Source organism: Aotus nancymaae, unplaced genomic scaffold (assembly GCF_030222135.1).
Source record: "Aotus nancymaae isolate 86718 unplaced genomic scaffold, 86718_ANA_hifiasm-v0.15.2.pri h1tg000029l, whole genome shotgun sequence".
NCBI classification, from domain to species: Eukaryota; Metazoa; Chordata; class Mammalia; order Primates; family Aotidae; genus Aotus; species Aotus nancymaae.
This window is the reverse complement of record NW_026988442.1, coordinates 86,366,314-86,385,552: the sequence shown is the minus strand read 5'-3', so window position 1 is coordinate 86,385,552 and position 19,239 is coordinate 86,366,314. Positions and strand designations below refer to the sequence as shown.

At 55.9% G+C, this 19,239-nt stretch overlaps 1 protein-coding gene across 2 annotated transcripts in view; it reads right to left on the bottom strand.

The window, feature by feature from the left end:
* Positions 1-19,239, bottom strand: part of GLI2 (GLI family zinc finger 2) — a 195,339-nt gene that overhangs the window by 32,949 nt on the left and 143,151 nt on the right. For both annotated transcript variants that reach the window (XM_064382215.1, XM_012468369.3), the window contains exons 3-4: positions 9,177-9,379; positions 5,339-5,524 (exon numbers count right to left, since the gene is read on the bottom strand). In XM_064382215.1, coding sequence (XP_064238285.1) covers positions 5,339-5,524; positions 9,177-9,379 — 389 coding nt within the window. The remainder of the gene's footprint in view (positions 1-5,338; positions 5,525-9,176; positions 9,380-19,239) is intronic.

Sequence of the window (19,239 nt, the reverse complement as noted above, 5' to 3'; positions counted from 1 at the left end):
CTATCACCTTCACATGTAGCAGCACTCCTGTCTTCCTGCTGTAAATCAGGCTCCCTTTAAGAACAAGAGGAAATGGGCCTTCACTCACCACCAGGAGACCAGGGAAGGGGATTTCATCAGAGCCTGGGAAATCCATCTGTCCTGGCTGCACCCGGCCTCAGCGCCCTGGGAGGAACGCAGGGCTTGGCTTTCCAATCCCACAAGAGCCCATAGAGGCCTCTCTAGCTTCTGGCCTTTCTTCTACCACTGCAGTATGTTCCCAAATGCAGGCTACACAGACGGCCCAAATGAGGTTATTTGAGGTTTGATGGAGGCAGAGACAGGAACATCCTCCTCAGACAGGGATTAGGTTTTCCATTTCAGGAAAAAATACAAAGTTCCATTTTAAGAAACATTTATTTAACCCCCAAAGATGAGTCTGTTAAAAAAATATTATTAAATACACAATTGTGCAGGTGGCAGTTAGCTAAGGTTTGCAAACGGGTGTGCTGGGGACAAGGTCCTGCGGGATGAGGACCCACGTGGAGTTCCCACCCACCTCTACCCGCTCGCCTTCCTGCCTGGCAGAGCCCTCTCCACGCCTCAGCTGGACACTCTAAGCCTCCGAAAAGTTCTGTCCCCTGCAGTGCTCCCTCCTCTGGGTGCTGAGAAAGGAGGCTGGTGTGGGAGGGTGTCAGGTAAGGACGGGCATTCTTGGTCCCGGCCAGGAGCGCACACAGGGTGCGCTGGAGCTCAGGCACCAGGAAGGCAGGGCTTGTGTGCTGCTCATGAGGCGTCGCGTCCCTAGATCTAGAACTGGGCCTGGTACATAGAAGGTGCCCAATCAACACCTGCTGAATCGACCAGTGTGTGTGCAAGAGACACAGAGACAGAGAAAGAGAGAAGGCCTGTTCTCCTGGGCTGTCCATGAGTTCTCCAGGCCCCTGCGCCTGCACAGAGCTCACATGCTCAAGGTCATGTGCATCGTGGCTTCCTGGTGTGAACATGTGCTCCTCAGAGACAGCCAGGCCCTTCCACAGGACCTGAGCTGCACTGCTGGCGCCATGGACGGCCTACACAATTTTCTCCATGAGAATTTGAGCAAAAAGAAGCCTAGTGGAAACGCCCACTCACATTCTCTGCTGGGTGGTCTGGAGCTTTCTGGGAGGGACCGGCACAGACCCATGCAGCAGGGACCCACCTTTGAAAGCACCTCCCCAGCTCCAGTGGTTCAAGAGAGGGGAGGGGCCTGGGGGACACCCCAGAGACAGGTCCAGGCTCAGATAGACTTGGGCCTGGCTGAGAGCCCTGGTGTTGGTTTCAGCGTCTCTTAGAGACACACGAGTAACCAACCACGCAGGCATCAGAGTTGAGTGGAACTGTGAAAAGCATTTTTAAAAGTTGAAGTGAAAGTTCTGGTTCTAGTTGAAAACGGTTTTGGGAAAAAATGCAGTAAGTAGCAACAAAAATAGGAGATAATCCTGGACTACTCTGGTTTTCTTGGATTGTAACTGACTGGGAACAAAGAGAAAGAAGTCATCTGCTTCTGAAATCCATGGATGAGAAAATGCCCCCAACTCCAACCCATGCCGGAACCGGAGAAACTGATATCCCTCCTCAGGCCGACTCTGGAATCTGGTGACGCTTCCCCGCTACCCCTGCATCCGGAAGCCAGATGTGTTCCCAAGGCGGAAGCGGAGAAGGCGTGGCGGGTGGGGTGTGATGAGTTAACCAGCAGACGCTGGAGGGCTGGGAGCTCTCGTGCCCACTGCTGAGCTAACCCCTGCACTCCTCTGCCTTCCTGCTTCCTGGAGATGCTCAGCCCCAGGAGCTGCCAAATTCTGAGCGCCTGGAAGGCAAAGTTGCTCCCCAGCCCCTTCCAGTCCCCTGTGAGCCAACAACTATGTTCCTTGAGTGGTCCCTTCCTTAGCTGGAGTGCATCTTTCCATCCCAGGGTCTTTTCTAAGTGCCATTCACTCACTCACCTGACAGACACTGAGGACCTGCTCCTGGCCAGATGTGCTCCCAGACCTGGCAGGGCTGGCCGTCTGGCCGTATGTAAGAAGTCCCAGCCAGTTCCAGTGGGGCTGCCTTGGGTCCCGCTAGTGCAGTGGAGCTAGCTGGTGGCTTGAGAGGCCTGGAGCTGGATTCTTGTGGGGTCTCAGGAGAAGGCCTAGGGCACCGTGCATTGGACACTGTGCAGGAATGAGCTCAGGGAGGTATCTGGGGACCTGCAGGTGGGGCAGTGCATGGCAAGACTGCAGCGTGCAGGTGGCAAGAGGTGAGCTGGAGAGGGAGACTCTGGATGGGGGTGCTAAAGTCTGAATTTTATCCTGAGGGGGCTAGAGGTGGTACAGGCTGAGCACAGGATGGATAAAGAGGGGGAGACTAGGTGAATAGCAGCCATGGAGCAATGCTACAAGTGTGACATGTCATTGGCTGGCCTGGGAGGGGTGACATGCCACACTTGGAGGCCTGGAGCACAGGATGGGATGGATGGGAGACGGCAAGGAAAAGGCCTGGGAAGACCTGGGGCCTGGGCCTAGGCAGCAGGTGGACAGAGCTGCCTATGATGAAGACACAGACTCCTGCAAGAGGGAGTGGACAGATATACTGGTGCAAAGAGGCCTGGGCCAGCGTTATTCCACACCTGCTATATGCCAGGCACTGGGCCAGGCTCACACGTGCCATCTCAGGCTCACCCACACCGCTTTGGTCCTGTCACCAGCTCTGAGTGACAGGACCTAGCCTGGCCTAGGCCTACCCTAGAGTTTGCTGTACAACTTCTCCCCTCTGGCTCTGACCCAGCTGCTCTGAGCCCAAGTCCACCTGGCCAGGCCGGCCCTCCCCGGGGCCAGGGCTCATGGTTGGTCAGGCACATGTGCTGTTGGAAACTGTACCCCAGGGAAGGGCAGATGGTGCTGGTAACAAACAGAGCAAGGCCTGGGGCGAGTTGCTGGATGTTGGGAGCCCATTTGCTCATCTTAAAGTAAGGAGCCTATCTCTAGTCTCAGAAAGTGGCTAAGGGAGTTACATGGAAGAATGTGTGTAAAAGCACAGAAGAGAGGCAGCTCACATTCCAATTCGTTGTCTCTCATGTATGCGTGCGCGTGCGCGTGCACACACACAGCAGACGCTCATGCTGCAAATCACTGGATGACTCCTGGCTGCCTGGCTTAGCCTTTCTTGCTCTGTAGGGACACCTGCCTCATCTTACCCCTCTCAGCCATGATTTCTCTGCCTTGTCCACTTTCCTATTGGCCTTATGCCACCCTCAGGCCCTTGGAGGAAGGGTCCTGCTTGGAGGAAGCTGACATTTGGGTGTGGCTATTTGCACACGATCCTTCATGCGCTGGGTTGCTGTTGTTTGGTTTCTAATATCGGCAAGGTGCATGCTTAGCACACGACTTTCTCTCAGCGCCTCTGACACCTCACTGTGGCTCGTGGGAGCGTCGTGTAGGGCTGCTGAGAGGAGAGCGGAACAGAGCACATGGACGTGTGTGTGCTCAGAGGGACATCAGTGTCCTGCAGAGATGACAGGTGTCGTTGAACACCTGCGTGGTATGCTTAATCCTGGACTAGACACCATGCTGGGGAAGGCAAGGAAGAACAGGACAGACACAGGGACCACATTCTGGTGGCATCCCTGAGGCATGCTATGGCCTCCCTCCAGGGCCTGGTGAGGACCACCCATGAGGGGTCAGCCTTGAAGGTCTGCCTTCTTCTCAGCAAAACTTCCTGGGAAGCAGGAGATGCTCAAGATAGCTGAGGAGCCACGTGAGGCGGTTGCTGTAAGTATGAGGCAGAGTGAAGTAGGATCCCGAGGAGGGAGCTGTCCCAGTGACTGAGGGGGACAGGGGACAGGGAAGGAGGAGGCTTCCAGAGAGACTTTCTGGGGGAGGCGAGATGTTAGCCAGGCCTTAGGGAAGTGAAGGGCTCCCCTGGAAGAAAGCCCTCGGGGAGGGTCAGGGTGAGCAAAGCTGGGGGAGGCCCATCCTAAGTCTCGTGGCCCCGCCTGGCCCCACATGACTTCCCGCCAGCCCACCTCCAACCTGCGCAGGCTACACAGCCCTGTAGGCACCAGGGCTGCCCCTGCAGGACGGTCTCCCTGCAGGCTTCTGTCTCCTTGCCTTGAGCTTTCAGGGAGTGAAAACACCACCCCAGGGAAGGCTCAAGAAGGCTGGCTCTCCGAGAGGCGCCTGCCCATCCCCTGCTGTGGCTTCCAGCTCTACTGGCCAGGGCTCCAGGACCTGCAGGCGGAGTGGCACTGACTGGGGGATGGGAGGGGCACTGAGCCTTCCACCCTCGCCACTCTTCCTTGAGAGGGACTCCATGGTGACCCCAGGGCTCATGGTCGGGGGTCACAGGCATCCCTTTAAAAGCAGCTGTGAGGATGGCATTTGGTAGGTGGGAAGGACTTGGTGTCTAGCAGGCACCAAAAGCTTCATCTACCCAGGATACCTGACTTCCCTCCTTCCCACCTACACCCTCCCAGCTCAGTTACCAACTCCATCCTTCAAATGCTCAGGCCCGCGACCCTGCGGTCAAGTTCAACTCCCCTTTCTCTCGACTCCATATTCTAGCTGGGAGCACATCCTGCGGCTCTACCTTCGCCATCTTCCCGAGACCTGGCCCCTTCTCCCCACCTCTATTAACTGGACCCCCTGCCTCCATCTTGCCTCCAAATCAATTCTCACATCAGCACGGAGGGAGATTCTGTCTGTGAGTCAGTCAGATCTCTTTTCTCCTCTGCCCAGCCTCGTCTCCAGTGAAAGCCAGCCTCTTCCGAGGTCTGCTGGCTGGCAAGACCCCGCCTGGAAACTCTGGCTGCACCCCCACTCCCACCCCTCACCGCGCGCTCTGGCCTCCGGGCTGTTTCTGGAGCTCGGCAGGCCCACTGCTGCCTCGGGCCCCCTGCACTGCAGTTTCCTCTGCCTGGAGCACTCACCCCCAGATTTCAACTTTCCAGTGAGGCTTCCTCCGACTTCCCCATTCCACACTGCACCCTGCCCACCCAGTGCCCACTCCCGGCCCCTACTTTGTTTCCCGGTCCATTTGTAATTGGCTACTTTGACATGTAATTCCCAGAGCTACCTAGCATCTGTTTCTCCCCATTGCACTGTAAGTTCCGGCTTCGTTGGCTGTGGTGTCTGTGATGCTTACAATGCTTCCTGGCCCGTGGTGACTCAGTAAGTGTTCAAAGACTCAGTGCCTGTGGACAGCAGCCCTGGAAGGCATCAGAGTACAACCCGACCTCTCCTTAAGGGCCATTGTCCCCAAAAGAAACAGTGAGTGACCTCCTCAGCCTCAAGGGAGGACCCACTGGCCCCATCCTCAGCCCCTCGGGGCTGGCACTCACCGTCCACTGGGTTGAGGTAGTCATGGAGATGGGGTGCGCTGGCAGCACCCCCGCTCTGCATCAGCAGGTCCCCGTAAGGTGCGGGGTGGCCCGCCACGAGGGTCATCTGGTGGTAATAGTCTGAGGGGGTGGTGCCTGGAGCAGGGAGGCCAAACAGACCCCTCTCCTTAAGGTGCTCCTGGGCCACTGTGGGCAGAGGGGAGAGAAAGAAGCCGTCAGAACCTGGCACTGGCCACACTTTTTCCTGCCAAAAAAAGAGAAGAGAGAAACGCACACCTGGTGTGGGGGGTTCTTTCCTCGGCACTTCACCCCCACTGCCCCACTGTCTGCACTGTGATGGTTCCGGGCTTGGCCAGCATGAGCTGGGGTGTTGCTGCTGATGGAGACCAGATTCCGACCTCCACACTCCTCCGTTTCATCAGATTCATAAAACAATCTCTTCCTCCCCTGCCTCCATGCCCCACAGAATCCCAGAGCCCCAGGCCAACAGGATCCATGGTCCAGCAGAGTCTTCAAAGTTAAAAGGAGGTGCAAACAGAGGCACCTCGGTGGCACGTGGCTGGGCCAAGTCAGTCTACGCCTGAACATTCAGGGTGAGATGGCTGCTGGGGCGCCAGGCCTAGCCAGATAAGTCTCCTGGCCTGCATATGTCCTTATCTCTGCAGCACAGAGCCTCGGGGCTGCCTGCTTCAGCCTTGAGGTCGGCCCTGCCCGGGGCTTAGGCGAGACACAGCGAGGATGAAATTCGGAGCATCTGAGGGAGGCTGGCCCTCAGCAGGGTGATGTCCACAGGTGTGCAAAGAGGGCAGTCTGAATCCAGGAAGCAAGCTCCTAACCACTGTGCGCCACAGCATCTGTCGCCAGCCTCGGCAAATTCCAAATGAGCTCTCATGCGCTTGGCAGAGAGAGGAGACCGAGCCACGGAAGCTGCCGTCCTCTGCCTCCTTCTCGCCAGCTCCTGCTGCATCTCCCGAGAGCCCAGGCCTCAGCCAGGCTGATCGCCCACAGCCTCTGCCTCCCCTGTCCGTGCCTAAAGTGCCCTCCCTTACTCCTTCCTGCCTACCCACCTTCCCCCAAAGCCTTCCCTGGAGATCTCATTTGTCCCAGTCACATATGGTCTGGCAGACACTGCCTCGGATCGCTGATGAGCTTCCAAGCCTCACATGGCAGGCTCTGGGGCTGGTACCAAGCAGGGCACACAGGACTTCAGTTCAGACCTCCTGCCAGCTGCTCTTGAGCCTGATCTGCCATCCTTGGTCACTTAGCAGCTTGGCCCAGGGCTGGTGAGGCCTCAGGGTATCTGGTCTACTTCCTGCAGGAGTCAGGGCCATGCAAATTAGCCAGGTGCCTGCTGTGTCATGGGGCAGTGGGTGGGTACGCTGGTGTTCCAGGAGCCACCTCAGTGTTTATCTGGAACTCATGCACAGCATGGTGCTCCATCAGTCGAAGGCCTCTCCTCCAGGGGCAGCTCCGTCTCATCACCTCCAGCTCCTAATTTTTAATTTTTTTTTACAGACAGGATCTCACTCTGTTGCCCAGGCTGAAGTGCAGTGGTCACTGCAGCCTTGAACTCCTGGGCTCAAGCGATCCTCCCACCTGGCCTCCCCAAATACAGGGATTACAGGCATGAGCCACTGTGCCCAGCCCACCTAGCTCTTCATGGGCTACACTGCAGTGGGTGGAATTCAGCGTCCCTGGTTCCTGAGCATTTCCAGGAGGGTGCTCTGTTCCTTCCTTCCTCCCATGGACATCTCTCTGGGCCCTCTGGCCCCAGCCCTAGGAGAGCAGCCCGGTTCCTTCCGCCTCTTCCTTGGGAGCCCTGTCACTATGTGGATTAGTTTCCCGGGGGATGCTGTAACAGATTAGCATAAACTTGGTGTTAACTATTGTTAAAACAACAGAACTTTACTCTCTCACAGTTCTGGAGGCCAGAAATCTGAAATTAAGGTGCTGGCAGGGCTGCGCTCCCTCCAGACGCTCTAGGGGAAGATGATTCCTCGCCTCTTCCAGTTTTCGGTGGTTGCCTGCTTCCTGCTCATGGCCACAGCACTCCCATCTGTGCCTCTGCCTTCACATCGCCTTGTCCCCGGTGACCCTGTATGTCCCTGGGTGGGCGTGAATGTGTCTGTCTTTTCCGTGTGTGCTTGTGGGGATAACTGTGATTGGATTTAGGGCGTATGCAGGGATGATCTCTTCAGCTTAAGGGCACTGACTTAATGACATCTGCAAAGCTCGCTTTTCCAAATGAGGGAATACCCACAGGTTTGGGGGTTAGGAGGTGGACCTGTGTTTTAGGGGGCACCCCTCAACCTGTTGTTCAGGAGTAGTGTGAAGCAACGCCAGCCTGGTCACTGTCCAAGGAGACGAAGGCTGGGGAGGTGACAGTGTTAGTTGAGCTGGGCAGAACTTGGAACCTGACCTGTGTCCTCTCTCTCTTGGCCAGCCTGTCATGGGCTGGGCACAGTGCTCGTGCCTGTAATCCCAGCACTGAGTCCTCAGGAGTGACGTGGACAGGGCTGGGCCCACTGTCCTCGAGACATCAGCCGGGCAGCACAGGCCTCAAGGCACCTCAGCTTGCTTAAGGCCACTCAGGGGTCACACGCAGAGTTCAGGGCTGAGTTCTGACCTTAAGAGGTCATTTCGGAATGGTGCCACATTCCGGCTAGCCATTTGACAGCCCCCTGGCTACAGCCATTTGCCTTGCTTGGTTTCTCTCTGGTGAGGACCAGGCAAAGTGCAAGCCTCCATGCCAGGAAGATGAGTCAATGCTTCAGGGAGTCTTTCTGCACATTTGAAAACCGGAAGCCTCTTGTTCATTGTGAAATTCCAGCTTGCGCATTCTCAGAGCCAGGCTTCTGCTTCAACTCATGGTCACGTCCACCGGTTGGAAGAGGATACATTCCTCTGGGGAAGAATGCTGGTAGTGGAGAATGCAGGAGAATGCTGGACCACATTTCCCAGAGCTTCTGCCCATAGGGCTCTCAAGTTCAAGTTGCAAACGTCCTTTAGCCTGAGAGGTCAAGTCTCAGCTTCGTGTATTCTGAGAAGATGCACTTGGTTGCTTTCAAGGATGGGAACAATGAGTGGCTAGCAGAGTGCTGTCAGGGGCGGTACGGGGCCACACCATGCTGAGAATGGGGATGCACTTCCCAGGGAGACGGCATGGGTGGGACTGGCCCCAAAATGTCCGGGTCATGAATATGTGTTTGCATGTGTCTGTCTGTCAGTGGGGTGGGTGAGGGCTAGAAGTCTAAAACTTTAGATCTGCTTTATGCATATAAAGACATATTTGTACCATGTGACCCTGCCCTTTTCTGGCTGAAATTAGTCACACCAGGGGTGGCCATCTGATCTTTGAGCTGGGCCAATCAATTTTCTCTCTCGGACATCTGAACTGACAGACATCCCCGGATCCCAGGGCCTGGGCTGCCACTTGGTGGCCTCCTCTGTTAACCTACAAGGGGCAGATCTAGCAGAGACGCGGGCAGCAGCCAGCCCACCCCTGCACAAGACACCCCAACACAACGTCCCCTTTCCTAACACCAGCTTCTGCAGATGTTGGTTAATTACAGCCAGTGGTTCTAATCCAGGACCTATCTGGATAGACCCTTACTGTTATTATTATGGTAAATCATATACGGTTTGCATGCAAAAGAGTGCTTACCAAGGCTCTTTAATGAGCATAAAACCCAAAAAGCTAGTAGTGTGTGAAGGAACGCCAGCCTGGTCACTGTTGAAGGGGACTAAGGCTGGAGACTTGACAGTGTTAGTGTGAGAAGTTGCCTGCACCCTGCCCCAGTGCCCTAGCTGCCCTTCCCCATCCCCAGACCCTACTCACCGTCAGCGGGGCTGAGGCCCCTGGCTGCAGAGATCATGGAGAGCGTGGGGCTGCTGTGCACGGAACGGAGGTAGTGCTCCATGTGGGGGCTCACATATGGGTGGGGGGCGTTGAATGGGGAGTCCCCAGGGCCAGCCGGGTGTGGGGAAAGCCGGATCAAGGAGATGTCAGAGATGACAGGGCTGCCGCTCAGAGCGGGGGGCCTGCAGAGACAATGGGCAACCATCTAAGAAGGAGGACACAGAGGGAACCCCACCAAGACCCCAAAACTGACATGGACAGTCCTTGTCTCTCTTGGAAAGAGTCTCCAGAACAACCTACACTTATTACTTGCTACACCGACATCCCTTGGTCATCTGTGAATTAGAGTCTGAACTCTCAAGCATTAGCCAGTGAATGCAGATCGAAAGCTCCATGCTGGTGCGTGCGCCCACCCACCAGTCCTATGCTGAGAATGGACCTTGCACCTGCTACTAGACTTGCTGGAGCACAGGCACAGCAGGCCACCCACACGTCACAGCTGCACTGCGGCCTCCCCAGTGCCTATTCAGGGCTGGGCACAGGCCTGCATGCTAGAAACATGTATGAAAAAGAATATAAAAATACTAATACTATAGGTAAAGCTCAAGGAGCTCATATTCCTAACAGGTATGTGAGAAAGAGAGGGAGCAAGAGATGTCATGCAAGTGGAGAATTTCTGGCTTCAGCTGGATGGTTGGTTGCTGGTGTGACCAGCTCCGCCTCAAGGTCAGGATTCAATGTGAGTTTTGAAATTGGTGAGCCCTAACTAAAATCTTGGAATATCTCCTCACTCTCCTTCCATGTAATTCCTCCTAAAGCTAACAGAGCCACCCTTCTGAGATGCCCCAACAGCCAGGCATGCATTTGGTTTGGTGCCCCTGGCTTGGGCTGGCATGGCCAGGGCCTAACCCCATGTCCCCCAATCTGCCCACCAAGAGCCATGGAATCCACTCAGCGTGACCTCCGGCCCTTATGGCAGGCCTGCTGACCTGCAGCCTCTATGCAGCTGCAGGTGTATTTCGAGGTAATCTACTCCAAAACTCACTTGTTAAAGATGAATCAGACTTTACAGTGAAGCAGCTGCAAAACCACAGCTAAGTCACCAGCAACCACATTTACCAAAATTTCATTTTTAATTCTTCAGTCCATAATTTGACATTGTGCAAAGAAAAGAGAGTGTGTTTGCAGGTGCAGTGGCTCGCACCTGTAATCCCAGCACTTTGAGAGGCTGAAGTGGCCAGATCACAAGGTCAGGAGATCGAGACCATCCTGGCTAACACAGTGAAACCCCGTCTCTGCTAAAAATACAAAAAATTAGCTGGGAGTGGTGGCACGTGCTTATAATCCCAGCTACTCAGAAGGCCGAGGCAGGAGAATTGCTTGAACCCGGGAGGAGGAGGTGACAGTGAGCCGAGATCGTGCCATTGCACTCCAGTCTGGGCGACTGGGCGATAGAGCGAGAGTCTGTCTCAGAAAAAAAAAAAAAAGAATTGGACAAACCTGGGTTGGAATCCCAGCCGAATCATACCGTAACTTCTCCAAGCCTTAGTTTCCTCATTTGAGGAACGGGGATCATAATAGTGTCTGTTTCATAGTGTTGTTGTGAGGATGAAAGTCCCCAAACCTGTGCCAGAGACACGGTGGGCAGTCATGAGAGGAGAACTGCTATTAGAGGGTTAGAACCACACTTCGAGGGCTAACCTGGACGTGCCTGGGAGGCCCTCACAATCTTCACACTGGATTGATGCTGGACGTGAAAGGCCACTGCTGGCATTGGTTATTTCAGAGAGGAAATGATTCGTCCATTGGCTGAGCAAACCAGAGATAATTACTGATCATACTCAATAGTGCATGAAAACTGGGCTTACGGTATAATACCAAAGAGGTAACATCCAGATGTCCTCACATCTGGGTTTCACAAGCTTCTCCCTGGCAGGCCGCTGCGCCGTGCCTGGAGAGTCTTCCGCTGCCTGGTTGCCTAGCTTCAGCAGACGTGACTGCCCCGGGCATGCAGATCCCACGAACCGGCTTCTGCCTTTTTGCCTATGCCAATCCTTGGCCTTAAATGCCTTCCTGCACCCTATACCATGGTGGCCAACTCCTCATCCCTGTCAGCCAAGCAGGTGGCACCCTCCCTGAAGCCCCTGCTCCTGCCTCAAGATCCCTTCTCTCTGTTCCCCTGGGGTGCACTGTTCTGGTCTCAGGCTGACAGGTGCATCTGCCGGGTTTCTGGGCTCTGCCCGGGAGCAGGGAATGTCCGAGGCACTTCTGCACATGTAGCATCTGGCCTGGAATTGGCGCCATGCAGGTGCTCAGAGATCAGAATCAGTGGCAGCCACAGGTCCATGTGTCAGCCACTAAGCTCAATGGGAGGGAGACCGAGGAATAAGCCAGAAGCCACAACCTCAAAACCTTCTCACTCACAGGCTGCCTGTAGAGGTGGGTGCCTCTCCATGGGCACTGCATGAAGCTTTTGCTATCTGTTAAGCAGGGGCTGCTATGCGTGCCCAGGAGAGGAGAAGCAGAACCAGACTGAATGCACCCCTGGACAAGGGCAGGTCGTGACTGCAGCTGGATGACACTCACATCCTGCCACAGGGTGGGCGGGTTGTGAAGAGAAGGCTCTGGGAGAATGTCACCTCTCTATGGCTCCTGGGGGGAGACCTGGGCTGAAGGATGCAAGTTCTAGAAGGCTGAGTGTGGCTCAGCAAAACGCAGGGTGTCTACAGGCTGGGAGAACAGCTGAGTGCCTCTTGTCCTGACTCCTCGGTCTTCCTGGACATTCCAGGCAGGGCATGTTCCCAGAGCCTGCAGGATGCCAGCCTGGTTTGAGGTCACAGTAGCCTGTGATCAGATGCCGGTGGCCTTAGGTGGCTTGCTCAGGTCCCAGGAATGCCAGCCTCCCTGGCACCAGGGTTGCCCGGTGGGGTGTGCCAACCACAGCTGAGCACCCCCTGCAATAGCCAGTGATCACATGGGAATTTCGAGCTACATGGTGAGGCCACACGGCAGGCCTCATCTGTCCAAGGTGACCCAGATCCCACCGGTCAGGTGAGCCTCCCCTGAGAGGCCTGGAGTGAGGTGTTGTCATGGCCACATGCACACCACTGTCTGGGGCTGCGACGGAGGCAGCTGGGCCTGGAGGTAGCAGGTGGGGCCTGGGTCACACATGGAGGAGCTGGGGCTTTTGTCTCCACAGTGGTTTGGGGAAGGTGGACTCCACCTCCTGCTTCCCACCGCAGGCATCACCAAGGGAATCAGGAGCCGAGGTGGAGCCCAGGGCAGCCTCTTCCTCTCTCAGACCCTGGGCTCCGTAGGGATGTCCAGGGGTCTCTGCAGGGGTGGCTGGACTATCTCCTCACGGCTGCCCCCATGAAGTAAGCACCGGCTGTGTGCCCTGAAGGTGGGTATGGAAAAACTGCACCAACCACTGCACTTGACCACGAGCACACTGCGTCCAGACAGGAGAGTCATTCTCTATGCTGTGTGGCCAGTGAGACGCAAGCCGGAGCCCCCTCCAGTGGGCCTCATTCCCGGGCTGGGGCTCCCTCATCCAGGCGCCGCGCGCCCCATCAGAGCACCTCTGTCCAGGACTCCCTGTTCCCATGGTGTGACCAGGCAGGAAGCTGGGAGAGGCCAGTCCTACCCCAGAACAGATTCTATCAGGGACAGTGGAGAGACAGCCCAGCCCCCACAACAGGTCTGACTAAAGGACATGGAGCAACCCTCACTCTTCTCCTCTGCCAGGGAAGGCTGCGGTGCTGGGCCGGGAAGTGGGGGATCTGAGCCACAGAGCTGCCCCACGGGGACAGATGCAAATGCTCTAGGCATGCAGGGGAGTGGGGCAGGACGCTGCGTTTGGCACTGCCTGCCCCTTTGAGGGGCACTGGCTCCCTAATCCTCCCCACGTAGCTGTGTGGCCTCAACCAGAATGCTGTTTCTCTCTGGTGTCTCACCAGGGTGGTATGAAAAGACCAGGGCTGGGCAGCTGGTAGGGGGTTTACACGAATTAACTCCCGTCCCTTCTCTCCTCGGCAACAAGCCCGCTTGGAATATAACAGGTCTGCTGACCTGGGAACCCAGGGCACACAATGCCTGAGACAAAAGGCCCATTGGCCAAGGGAGCCATGAATGACTATCTAGACACTTCCTCCAGGAAGCCCCCCGAGATGTCTCTTTTGCACAGGACCAGTGAGATAGAAGCTGTGCTCTTACCTGGCATCTCCCCAGGGCAGGGCCAACTGTGTGCCAGCCTTCTGTGGGGCACATGCACATATTTCCTTTTTGAATTCAAATACAACATTCACAACACAGGCACTTTATGCCCACCTTGCAGATGAGAACACCCCCAGATATACTAGGTCCCTTGGCCAAGGGTGCTCGGACAGCAGATAGTAGAACCACAGCCAACCCAGGTGGGGCTGGCTGGAGCTCCTGCCTGCGCCCTGCACAGAGAAGTGGGTGTTCTTGATGACACTGGTTGGTGGTGAGCAGGGCTCAGGGTGTGTGCAGGATCAGGGAGGGGGCAGCACCTGAGGCCAGGAGAGCTTTCTCCCCACCGTTTCAGCTCCTTCTCTGCCTCCAGTCCCCACCTCACCCCTATCTGGTCATCACACACCATCCTGTCCCACGCTGTGTAGGGAACCGGAACCCCCCGCCCCACTGTGTTGGATGACCGCTAAGGATCCGGGGGCACACATGTTCCTAGAGATGGTCATCTGACAGACCAAGCAAAGTCAGAGGAACGGGCAGAACTGGCAGGACTGCCAGCATCACACAGGCAGGCGGGGCCTGCGGGAGCTTCCCAGCAGCCCTGAATCACAGCAGCATTCCGAACCACACGGCGGGCCCTTCGGGGCCCACAGCCCCTCTTTCTTGCACACTTGTCCCCATCCCAGGCCCCAGCCGCGGGTCCCATCACGCGAGGTGATGCCAGCGCCGGTGAACAAACGACCGAGCCATGGAGCTCTCACCAGGAAAGGCGACTACGGGTGAAGTCTGAGCCACCACTTCGGGCTGACCCCAGCAGCAACCTCCACCTCCCTTTCTTCTTCCATTTCCACACTGCTGTACTGCAGGGCCCCAGCCTTGGTGTGAGCCGTGGCCATTCAGGCTTTGAATTCTGACAGCTGGGCAGAGACTCAGAGACGGCCTTCAGGATGGGAGGCGGAGCCAGCTGCATGAGCTCAATGTGAAAGACGGCCACTGTCTCCTACGTCACAGATATACATGTGCACACCTCACACTTTCATGGCCAAGCAACCAGTGGCAGAGCCAGCCCTTCTGCAGGCCGCTCAGCTCAGACACTGCTCCTACGCATTGCCTTCTCCGTCAGTCCAGCTCTGAGCTCGTCTGAGCCTGATCCGACCAGTTGTTCCTTCTTATTTGTTCACATTCCCAACAGGGCTGTGCCTGGGGACCCGTAGGGAGCTCAGAGCCCAGGGGGGAAGAGGCAGACCCATGAATCAGGTCATTTCAGGGCAGTATAAGGACTCCAGCAGAGGAGTGATTTTCTAATTCTGTCTGGAAGTGTGCAGGAAGGCTTCTCAGAGAAGGTGACTTTAGGGCTGGGTCTTGAGGGATGAATAGGAGTCAAGAGGTAGTATGTTACCAACAAAGGAACCAGGGTGTGCAAAGAAAGGCTGGAGCATGAAGTTGTGTGTGCGTGTGTGTGTGTGTGTGTGTGTGTGTGAGAGAGAGAGAGAGAGAGAGAGAAGGTTATGCCGGGGGGGGGGCAGGGCACAGCCCACAGAGTGCTTTGGGCTGGGTCTATATTGAAACCACTTGCTTTGTGCTGCTCTGGGCACGGGACACGTGACTTGAGCCCAGCTGATCAACATATTCCATATCAGAGATGGGCATGTGCCCTACACAGCAGCTTTGGCTGGAGTCTTTGGTTCTCTCTGTCCGCAGGGGTTGCCGAGCTGGTAGGGTGAAAGCATGGCGCTGCTGGAGGCCCTGCAGGGAGAGCCCGACAGGGAAGATGATAGAGAACATCAGAGCTGCGGGTGACGAAGTCGTCAGCATTTGCAGAACGCCTACTATGTGCAGTACATCCAGTAGGCCTGCAAGGCAGATTTCATTATCTCCATTTTAAAGACCAGGAAGCTGAGGCTCAAGGAAGTCTTGTGACTTGCCCACGGCCGCGGAGCTGGAGTAGAAGGTCAGCCTCTCTGCCTCTGTGAAGTCGGATCATGCACACTGACATCTCTAAGGGTCCACCCAGATGCAGGCTTGTGCTGGCTCCACCCTCACTGGCTCAGTTCTCGAGAAGATTGACGTGGTGGTCCCCTGGAAGGTGGAACTTCAGCTGGTCCCCAAGCTGACTCTGGGGCAGTGCAGGCTGAGGGCGCCACCCCCACTGGTGGACAGAGCCTGGACTCTGACGTCACAGATCTGGGGCTGAATCATGGCTTGGGTGCTGTCCTGGCCTCAGCGCTACATGACCCTGAGCCTCGGGATCACTTGCCTGCAGGTGGGGCAGCTGTGAGATAGGATGAGCCAAGCATAGAAAGCGTGCAGTGTAGCACCAGGCACTTAGTAGGTGCTCAGCTAGTGCCCATCCCTCTCATCTAGCAGATAAGCAAATGGAAGCAGCTCAGAGGGTGGGGTAGACTCAGCCCACACCTTTCAGCATCAAATCTTAGGACACTTCCCCATCTGCTGCCATATTTTTGGTGGGAGACAAGAGGAGAGGCCAAGTCAATGAGCACCCTGCAACAGCCATGTGCAACTCAGCACCCAGCTGGCTGGGCCTAAGCTAGCATGCCAGACCCTCGGAGTGGGTGCTGTCCCTGGGAGCGAGAATGATGGGGGACGTGTAGCTGGAGGGTGTGTAGCTTCTGCCTGAGAAATGAGTAACGCTTTGAGGGCTGGGGAGGAGAAGGGAGGGCGTCTGGCCTGAGCACCGCCTGAAACAAAGTGCAGGGGCAGGAACCGGCGTGTTCCTTAAGGAGTGAGAGAAAGGGAAGGAAGTGCAGGGATTGGGACTCCCACGCCCCAGTCACGGAGCCTGCTTGGGGAAGCTGAACAATGCAAGGCAGAGGGCTTGCTGACTCATCCAGACTCAGCACCAGCCATCAAGGCAGGCGGGCTGTCCCACTCGGGGCCAGAGCCAGTGGAGGAGCCCATCCTTGGCATGCCAGAGACAGCTTTGCTCTGAGATCTGTGCTGGCCAGTGGAGCCAGTCAGGCAGGAACAGGCCCTTCGTGCCCCACTTAACAGACAGCACTGCTGAGTCCCAAAGCACCAGTGGCAGCAGCAGGTGGAAACACAGGGACCCAGGTGCCCCAAGACTGGTCTAAGGGCTATTGCTGATGAAGAGAAAGGGAGGCCCAGTCACTTGGGGGTATGAGCCTAGAAACCTTACCACCTGCCTGCTTCTCAGGGTGACTTACAACCTCAGTGGCAGCAAGGGAGGGGCCACAGTCCCATGTGGCTGGGGCCTGCCTCTCCCCTCTGTGTCCTGTACACCACTCTCTGGTCCTTGGCACAGGCCGTGCTCGCCTCTCATAGCTTTGCCCCTTGACGTCTGCTACTCCAGTCTTGCCCTTCCCTCTGCATCCCTTTCCCCAGTTAACCCCGGTTCTCCTCCCAGAGGTGCCAGCTCAGGGACCCCTCACCCAAGGCGCCCCCTAGCCCCAGGTCAAGGGCAAGGTCAGACTCCTCGTGCGGTGCTTCTGTGTTAGGTGGCTCCTTCCCCTGACCCTGAACACGTCCATCTCAGCTGATGACCAGACGTCGTCACCCGCGAGCTCACATGCGCCCTGTCTCCTGTATCCGTTCCATTCACATGGCTGGCCCTGCACATGCCAGGGACATAGAGCATGCTCAAATACGTGTCTGCTGAATGAATGAATGAATAAATGAATCAATGAATGAAGCAGGGAGCATGTCCACGGAAGAGCACAGACACTACAGCACAAGACCGAAGTCCCAGCTCAGCTCAGCTTACTCCTGGCTGTGTGGCTGGGAGCACACATGTGCCCTCTCTGAACAGTTATAATAGCAATCTTACAAATCTGTTGTGAGGAGCAGAGGGAAGGCATGTGGGGGGCTCATAAGATCTCCCAGAGCTATGTCCACGTTCTACTCCCGGAACCTGTGGACAAGAACTTACTGGGAAAAGGGACTTGGCAGATGTGAGTAAGGCAAGGATTTGGAGATGAGGAGATTATGGGTTACCCAGGTGGGCGCTACATCCCGTCACGGAGTCCTTTTAAGACAGCAGAGTAAGATCTGAGACACAGGAGATGAGTCGGCCATGCGACAGAAAGGCAGAGACTACAGGGATGGGGCCACCGGCCGAGGAATGCTGGCAGCACCAGAAGATGGGAGAGGCAAGGACAGTCTCCCCCCAGGGACCTCTAAGGGCACACAGCCCTGGTGACACCTGGATCTTGGTCCAGTGATACTGATTTTGGATTTCTGATCTCCAAAACTGTGAGAGAACACATTTCCATTGTTTGAAGCCACTGAGTTTGTGGTATCGTGTTCCAGCAGCCCCAGGAAACGAACTCATCATGGAAAGCGTGTTGAAGTGGCCTAGAGTCGGCCCTAGGGAGGCGGCAGACATCATCATCATTATTGCCACCGTTCTTCTGAGACTAAGCTCTTAGCAGGGCTCCTATATTATTGGTCAGAATAAACCAGGTTCCAGTAGATGCTCCCTTTGAGGCAGGCTGGCAGGGAAGGGGAACTCCCATGCTGGGGTGCCCATGGTGGAGGAAGGTGTCTGAGCCCTGAGTTCCTACCCCCATGTGCACAGGGCTCTGGAGCGGGCTTTCCCACCTGCCACCTGGATTTCACGGTCACTGACTCCCCATAGCCAGAATCCACCTAGCACACAGCCCCAACACGCCATTTCCTCCTGCCCCAGGAACGGCTGGCTTGCGTGTGTACACCAGCCCTGCCTTTGGGCCAATATGCCTACCACCCACCAGGATCACAGGGCCATGGGTGGGGTCCACAGAGCTCCAGAGTGGGGAAGCTAGGACCTTTTTGTCATTGCCAAACTGCTCAGGGCCAGGTGCCCACTTTCTCAGAAATGCTGGGCAGGTATCCTCTAGGCCCACTGATCTGCTGGAAAGAAAGCTGGAGTCCCCAGAGCTTGGCCTTGCATCTCTTCCTCCCCAATCTGGGACTTTTTTTTTTTTTTGAGATGGAGTATTGCTCTGTTGCCCAGACTGGAGTGCGATGGTGTGATCTCGGCTCACTGCAACCTCCACCTCCTCGGTTCAAGCAATTCTCCTGCCTCAGCCTCCTGAGTAGCTGGGATTACAGATGCACACCACTATGCCTGGCTAATTTTTTGTACTTTTAATAGAGATGGGGTTTCACCATGTTAGCTGGGCTGGTCTCGAACTCCTGACCTCATGTGATCTGCTTGCCTTGGCCTCCCAAAGTGCTGGGATTACAGGTGTGAGCCACTGCGCCTGGCCAAAACTGAGACTTCTTAGTGCCAGGGCAGGGCGTGCATGTGTCTGCTCTCCCAGGGCCTCCCTGTAGAACAAGGCCAGCTCCTGCCACCCTCAACTCTAGAAACAGAGCTCCAGAACACTCCTCCGGATGGAATTCAATCTCCTCCCCAGGGTTTTTGTTTGTTCATTTGGGTTTTGGTGTTTTGTTTTGTAGGTGAAACTGTACACTGGCAAGAGTGCTTACCATGTTTTCCATACATTTGTTTAGAAAGTTCTAGAAATCAAGTTCTTTCCAAAATGTACCAAGGGGATTTGCATTTTTTAAGAGCCATACGGCAAATTATTTTGGAAAACAATGGAGAACTGTCCCTTCCTCAAACTGAAGCACAGTCCATGTCTTTTGTTAAGCTGTACTCTCCTGTGTGTCTGGTGGCAGTCTGTCCTCACGGAGAGGCTCTGCACACGGGAGCTGAGGCCACAGTGTCCAGACATTCATTGCTGATCTGTGTCTGTGGCCACACATCACTCCCCCAGATCAGCTGATGTTCACTGAGCGTGGGTCTCTGATGGCACTGATGGTGGGGAGCTGGGGTCATAGGCAGACTGGTCCAGGGTCCTGCACG